Source organism: Gracilinanus agilis, chromosome 1 (assembly GCF_016433145.1).
Source record: "Gracilinanus agilis isolate LMUSP501 chromosome 1, AgileGrace, whole genome shotgun sequence".
Taxonomy (NCBI): domain Eukaryota; kingdom Metazoa; phylum Chordata; class Mammalia; order Didelphimorphia; family Didelphidae; genus Gracilinanus; species Gracilinanus agilis.
The window spans coordinates 707,666,058-707,672,728 of NC_058130.1; the positions used below are offsets into that span (position 1 = coordinate 707,666,058).

At 44.5% G+C, this 6,671-nt stretch overlaps 1 protein-coding gene across 1 annotated transcript in view; it reads right to left on the reverse strand.

The window, feature by feature from the left end:
- Positions 1-2,570: 2,570 nt before the first annotated feature.
- PGLS (6-phosphogluconolactonase) overlaps positions 2,571-6,671 on the reverse strand; it is a 12,791-nt gene continuing 8,690 nt past the window's right edge. The window contains exons 2-5 of the mRNA XM_044669772.1: positions 5,852-5,959; positions 3,529-3,630; positions 3,128-3,268; positions 2,571-2,910 (exon numbers count right to left, since the gene is read on the reverse strand). Of these exons, the coding sequence (XP_044525707.1) occupies positions 2,773-2,910; positions 3,128-3,268; positions 3,529-3,630; positions 5,852-5,959 (489 nt within the window). The 3' untranslated portion in view covers positions 2,571-2,772. The remainder of the gene's footprint in view (positions 2,911-3,127; positions 3,269-3,528; positions 3,631-5,851; positions 5,960-6,671) is intronic.

Here is a 6,671-nt window from a genome sequence, read left to right on the forward strand (position 1 = left end):
AAAAAAAAAAAAAAAAAAAAAAAAAGGAAAAGGGGACAGCTAGCTAGGTAACTCAGTGAATTGGGTTCAAATCTAGCCTCAGACACTTCCTTGATATGTGACCCTGGGCCAATCGCTTAACCCCAGTTGCCTATCCTTTATCACTCTTCTGTCTCAGAAATTATACTATCAATTCTTAGAAAGGAAGGATTTGGTTTAATTTTATTGTGTTTTTTTTTCCAAAGGGAAAAGGGCCTCTTTGTACAATATAACAGCTCTTTTTGTGGTGGCAAAGAACTGGATATTGAGGAGATACCCATAAATTTGGGAATGACCGAAGAAGTTGTAGGATATGATTATGATGGAATAATAAGAAAGGATGGGGCAGGACAATTTCAGAAAAAACCTGGAAAGGCTTACATGAACAGATGCAGAGTGAAGTGAGCAGATCCAGGAGAATGGTGGACACAGTAATAGAAATATTGTACAATCATCAACCGTGAATGATTTAGCTATTCCCAACAATATCCGGATCCAAGACAATTACAAATGACTCATGACCAAAAGATGCTATCCACCTCCAGAGAAGAAACGAATGGAGTCTGAATGCAGACCAAAGCAGACTATTTTTCATTATCAATTCTTCACTGGTTTTATACATATAGATATGTGTGTATAGACATAAACTATGGTTTTTATGTGTGTGTGTATATATATATATGTATATATACATATATACATATATATATATATATATTATGTCTCCATTATGGTCCTCTCCCACAGCATGATCAATGTAGAAATAAGTTCTGCATGATTACAGAAATATCACCAAGATCTAATTACCTGCCATCTTCGGGAGTGGGGATAGGAAAATGGAGGGGAAAAAGATTTTGAAACTCAAAATTTTAGGAAACAAATGCAAAAATTGTTTTTACATGTAATTGGGAAAAAATAAACTATTAAAACTATTATATTTATAAAAAGAGAAAAAGAAAAAAGAAAAACCTAGGAAGACTTAGACAAACTGATGTAAAGTGTAAAAAATGTAAAAATGTAAAAAAAAAGTAAAAAAAACATAGTAATAGTAATATTGTAAAGGTGATCAACTGGGAAAGGATTAGCTGCTCTGATGAGCACTACAATCCAAGACAATTCCAATTGATGAAAAATGCTATCTGCCTCCAGAGAGAACTGATGAACTCTGAATATAGAATGAAGCATGCTTTTTGAAAACTTTCTTATTTTGTTTGTTTTCTTTTGCAAAATGGCTAATATGGACCTCACGTGTATAATCAGATCAAATTGCTTGCCTTCTCAAAGAAGGAGGGGGGAAGAGGAGAATAGGAAACCCCAAATCTTTTAAATGATTATTAAAATTTATTTATTTTAATTGAGAAATATTTAACAAAAATAAATAAAAGTAATTTTTAAAAAAAGAGACAATGTAGAGAGTGGAGCAAAGAAAATACTAGATTGGGAATCAGGAAACAGGACTTTTAATTCTATTTAGCCAAATATGAATTTTTGTATGAACTTGGGGAAGTCATTTAACTTCTGAGTTTCAGTTTTTCTTCTGCAAAATGGTAATATTACCTTTACCTCATGTTGTAAATTGTAAGGATCAAATGAGCAAAGTGCTTTGGGAAAACAAACAAACAAACCAAAAAAAATCTCCTGATGATGCAACAGGAAGGAGAGAGTCAAAAATGATGTCAAGGTTAGAAGCATGGGTGACTAAGATGGTGGAGCTGTCAACAGAATTAGGAAAGGGTGTGGGAAGGGTGATGGGGAAGGTAAGGGCAAAGGATGGTGTACACTACTGGAAATTTTGGTTATTCTCTCTCTCCTAGATTACTCTTAAGAGCATTTTAATTAGTCTTCCTGTTGGCAGTGTATCCAAACCATCCTTCAAAAACTACCAAAATAATCTTCCTAATTCTCTAACCTGAGTATGCCACTCCCAGGATCAAAGACTTGCAGTAGCTCCCTATTACCTTTAGCATCAAATATAAACTCCTTCTCCTAGCATTCAAGGCCCTCTAAACTCAGGCTCCAACTTCTGGGCTTCATTTCACACTACTCTTTTCTACGTACTCTGTTTCAACCAAACTACTAATAGCTGTTCCCAGATCTCTCGTCCTCCCCTAAAGCTGAGTGATCTTGACGTCCTCACGTTTTTTCTGCTCTTCTGTGTGAATGTCCCTCCTTCCCCCTATCCTTTCCCCTGCATCATTAAGTATTTATTTACGGTCTGTAGACCCCTTATTAGAGCAGGAGCTCCTCAAAGTCCACAGCCAGGTGCTCTTTCCCGTTTGTATTTCAAGCTCTTCTCGGGCAAACCCAACACAGAGGAGGCACCTCCGTAGACGATTCCCAGAGTGGGTGTAGGAGCCATCACTAAACACAGCGCCCAGGTGTCCCTGATGGAACAGCAGCCCGCGGACCTTCCCCAGAAATGGTCACCTAAGCAGCGGCCATGGGAACCTGCCCCACTGGCCGGCCGGGGCGCTCACCCACCACTCAGAGCATTCCCCCAGAGCCCACAGTTTTCCCCATCCCTTGTCAGTCAAGAGTCTAGGAGACAGGTAGGGGCTTAAACTCACACTTTAATATTGGGTGGTCACACAAGAGAGACCGTACGAAGTTCATGAGCCTGTTCTGAGGCTCGCTCGCTCCCCAGGAGAGAGGACCACCGCCCCCACGCCCGCGGGTCTTTGTAAAAAGATCGGGGAGAAAGGGGGAGCGGTGTGCAGAGGTCAACTCTGAGTCTGGCACGCTGAGCCCGTCTGGCTACAAAATGGAATGCTTCTCGAATGGAATGGTCAGCTCTTTCGCCGCAGCCTCATCCAGGAACCAGCACAGCCGCCCCGTGTGGGGCTGCACGAGTGCAGCAGGAAGCGGATTCTCCTCATCACCTTCCAGGATGCGCTGTTCCCCCATCCCAAGAGAAAGAGGGTGAGGCGCGAGCCCACCCCAGACATTCCCCAAGGCCAGGAGAAGGAACACGAGGCCCCAGGGGCCCCTCGCACAGGAGAACCTAGACGCCCCCATTCTGAAAGCTCCCCACGCCAGGGAAGCTGCCCTGCACAGCGTCTCTCCCCACCCCCTTCTGGGGGCTCCCCCACATTCGAATTGTGACCGTTACCTTCAACACCGCCGCTTTGCCTTCTCCGGTGGCCACAAACACTACCATTCGTGCGGCATTCAGTACGGGCAGAGTGAGGGTCACCCTCTCAGGCGGTGGCTTTGGGGAATCACTGATGGGGGCAACAATTTTTTCCTTCTCCTAGGGGGAACGAGCCCGAGCCGGGAGAAGAATCCTCAGGTCCAAAGAACGCTCCGAGGTCCTCAGACCAGCCCCGAGCTCAGAGTGTTCTTGGCCCTTCCTGCTAAGCCCCAGCGTGCAGAGCCTGGAACAGGGCAGACCAGTGCCAGCCCCACGACGCGTCCCTTCTGGACGCCACCATCCACCCTCTCCCACCCCCGAGCCTTAGCTCAGAGGCGCTAGTCTAGCCCGAAGCAGCGCAGCTCCCAAAGCTGGCCTACCTGAAGGAGTGGGTGATCAGGGAAAAGGGAGCACGTGTGCCCATCGGGTCCGATACCCAAAACCAGCAGATCAAAAACTGGGATTGTGTCCCCTTGAAAGGCCTGAGGATGAATGAACACAAGAAAGGAGGCCCGCCCGTTAGAGGCCCCCCGACCTCTGCTCCCTAAAGGGCCTCCCTAGGGAGTCCAGAGACCCCGACTCAAGGCCTGGGATGTCCGAGGGGCACAGTGGAAAGGCAAACATGGCGCTGACACATTCTGAGCCTGGGCGTGGGCTTCTCCTAAATCCGTTTTTCTAAGTGCAGTCTTAGTGCAAACTTTCCAAAGCCAAGACTGTGCCATCATGATGTCTGTTTGACAGAGGAAGAACCCAAGACCCAGGAGGAGAAGCCACTTGTCCCGGGGCGAAGGCAAGCCAGGGCCAGGACATGAATTCCTCAACACCAGACCCCCAGGTTCAGTACTCTGGCCGCCGTGGCAGACCCGAACCATCACGGCATCGTCCTTTCAGGGCTGGGCCTCGGGGAAGTGAGGCCTTCTCTCCTATGCGGGCCCCGTGGAGGAAGTGCTGCTGCTGTCACTGGCAATCTTCTTCAGCCAGGTATGTTTGGGGCACGGCTAGCTTGTTAGCATTTCTCAAAGAACCAGCTTTATAGCTCCACTTGCCATTTTTATGGTCCCCTTTCCCCACTTTATTTACTTTTCCTTTAATTGTTAGATTTTCCTTCTTTTGTGCTTCTTTTGGGTTTAGCTTGTTGATTCTCTATTTTTTAAATTGTACACTCAGTTCATTAATCTCCTTTTTCTATTTTCAGAGTACATGTTTTTGCAAATTTAATTTTTTCTCTCTGAAGCCTGATTTAGCTACATTCCCCCAAATTTTGTCTTATTGGGACTATTCTCTTTTACAAAATTAATTATTGCTATGATATGTTCTTTTTTTTTTTTTTAACCCTCACCTCCTGTCTTAGAATCAATATTGTGTGACAGTTAAGTGGTAAGGGAGTGGCAATGGAGGTTAAGTGACTTGCCTAGGGTTACATATCTAGGAAGTATCTGAGGCCAGATTTGAACTCAGAGTCTCTGTATGATTTGTTCTTTAATCCAATTATCCTTCAGGTGCCAATGTTAAGTCCTCATTACAAAGGAAGGTCCTTTTTCCTGACTACTTCTGAAATTATTGTTTGGCACTAAAACTGTGAAATTTAGCAGGTTTATACTTTGGAATTTCAAGTATGGGGCTTTTCTTTGGAGGTGGTTTGTGGATTTAATTCAATCCACAATTTCTCTATTCAAGAGTTTAAGGCAGACTTCTTAGCTTTTTCCTATAGTATATTATCCTGGGTTTTTAATTTATAACATGTTCTTCTGGGAAAGCTATGATTTTTAAATTATCTCTGCATCCTTAGTTTCAATATAAACTCCTTGAGAGCAAGGACTGTTTCCTAGCACCCAGTACAAAGGAAACACTTAATAGTTGTTTGCTGATTAAAGGTCAGTTGCTTTGGTTCATGTGTACCTTCAGTTGTCTTTTGTTTCCCTTTTCCTATATATTTTTTAAAAATTCCAAATCTTGGGGGCAGCTGGGTGGCTCAGTGGATTGAGAGCCAGGACTAGAGCTGGGAGTTCTTAGGTTCAAATCTGGCCTCAGACACTTCCTAGCTGTGTGACCCTGGGCAAGTCACTTAACCCCCATTACCTAGCCCTTACCGCTCTTCTGCCTTGGAGCCAATACCTAGTGTTGATCCTAAGATGGAAGGTAAGGGTTTAAACACATTTTTTTTTATTCTAAATCTGTCATTTTCTATTTGAGAACCTCTATTCTTTTTAGAGAGATTCTCCATTATGTTTACTATGAGGCAATCCCTACAGGGAAAAAGAGATAGAGTCCAATCTGGACCTAAATGAAACTAAACCAAAAAAATCAGAACATATATGTCCAGGGTTTCCCCAAAGGATTAGAATGGAAGTAGGAGATGGGCTGCAGGAATTAAGAGCTGATCCAAAGATGATAGGAAGTACCAGGGAGGCAACTCTGTCTGATTCAACTTGTTTCTCAAAAACCCTGAAGCCCAAGCTTATAAGCTAATACTGGACTAATTGATCCAGATCTGGTTCATCCTTTTCTTTCTTTTGACAGCTGTTGGCCAGAAACTTGCTCATTACCGGCCTTACTACTTAGCTGCCTTACATTTAGAGTCCAAGCAGGCCCCTCCCCATTACTCCTGGGTCCTCAAGCAGAGACCCCAGGGGAGAAGGAGCCAAGAGAAGGAATGAGCAGGTACCTGGGCCTTCTCCCTCTACCCGAAGCCCCTCTACTCACTTCTCGAAGCTTCTCTGCATAGTCTGAGGCAGCCTCTTCCACTGGGAGCGAAGGGTTGATGGTGATTACCTGGCTCTCTGGGATGGGCAGCTTCGAAAGAAGATGAGTCTACAGCAGATAAAGGAAGAAAATTCAGTCTTATCCCCACAAGCAGGACATGATCTGATAGCCTGGACTTAACCGCTTATGTCCAGACTTCCCTTCCCCGCCTCTCTCCTCCCTCCCTTCTCCACTGCTGCTAATCCTAAAGAACCCACTTCATAGGGCTTGATGTACCACAGATTTGGCTATACTCATATGAAAAACTTATGGGCATCGTTTCTTCATGGCCTATAATCTGGTCATCCCTGAATGAATAAAGTTGCATTCATTAAGAGCTGAGTGTCATGTACTATGCTGTGTGCTGAGTGCTGAGGAAATAGACAGAAAAAGTAAGACAATACCTGCCCTTAAGGAGCTCATAATCTAACTAAGGCAAGATCAAGTCTGGGTCTTGGGATCTATCAACAGACCAGATAACAGAGCCTGGAGGGACTCGGGGGTGGAGCCAAGACCCTGGCTTAGTAGCAGTGAAAGCTGAAATCCCCAGGACACTGTTTCCAAACCAATCTTTAAAAAGCACCACAAGGGGGCAGCTGGGTAGCTCAATGGATTGAGAGCTAGGCCTGGAGACGGGAGGTCCTGGGTTCAAATCCGACCTCAGATACTTCCCAGCTGTGTGACCCTGGGCAAGTCACTTGACCCCCATTGCCCACCCTTACCACTCTTCCACCTAGGAGCCAATACACAGAAGTTAAGGGTTTAAAAAAAAAAAAAGAAA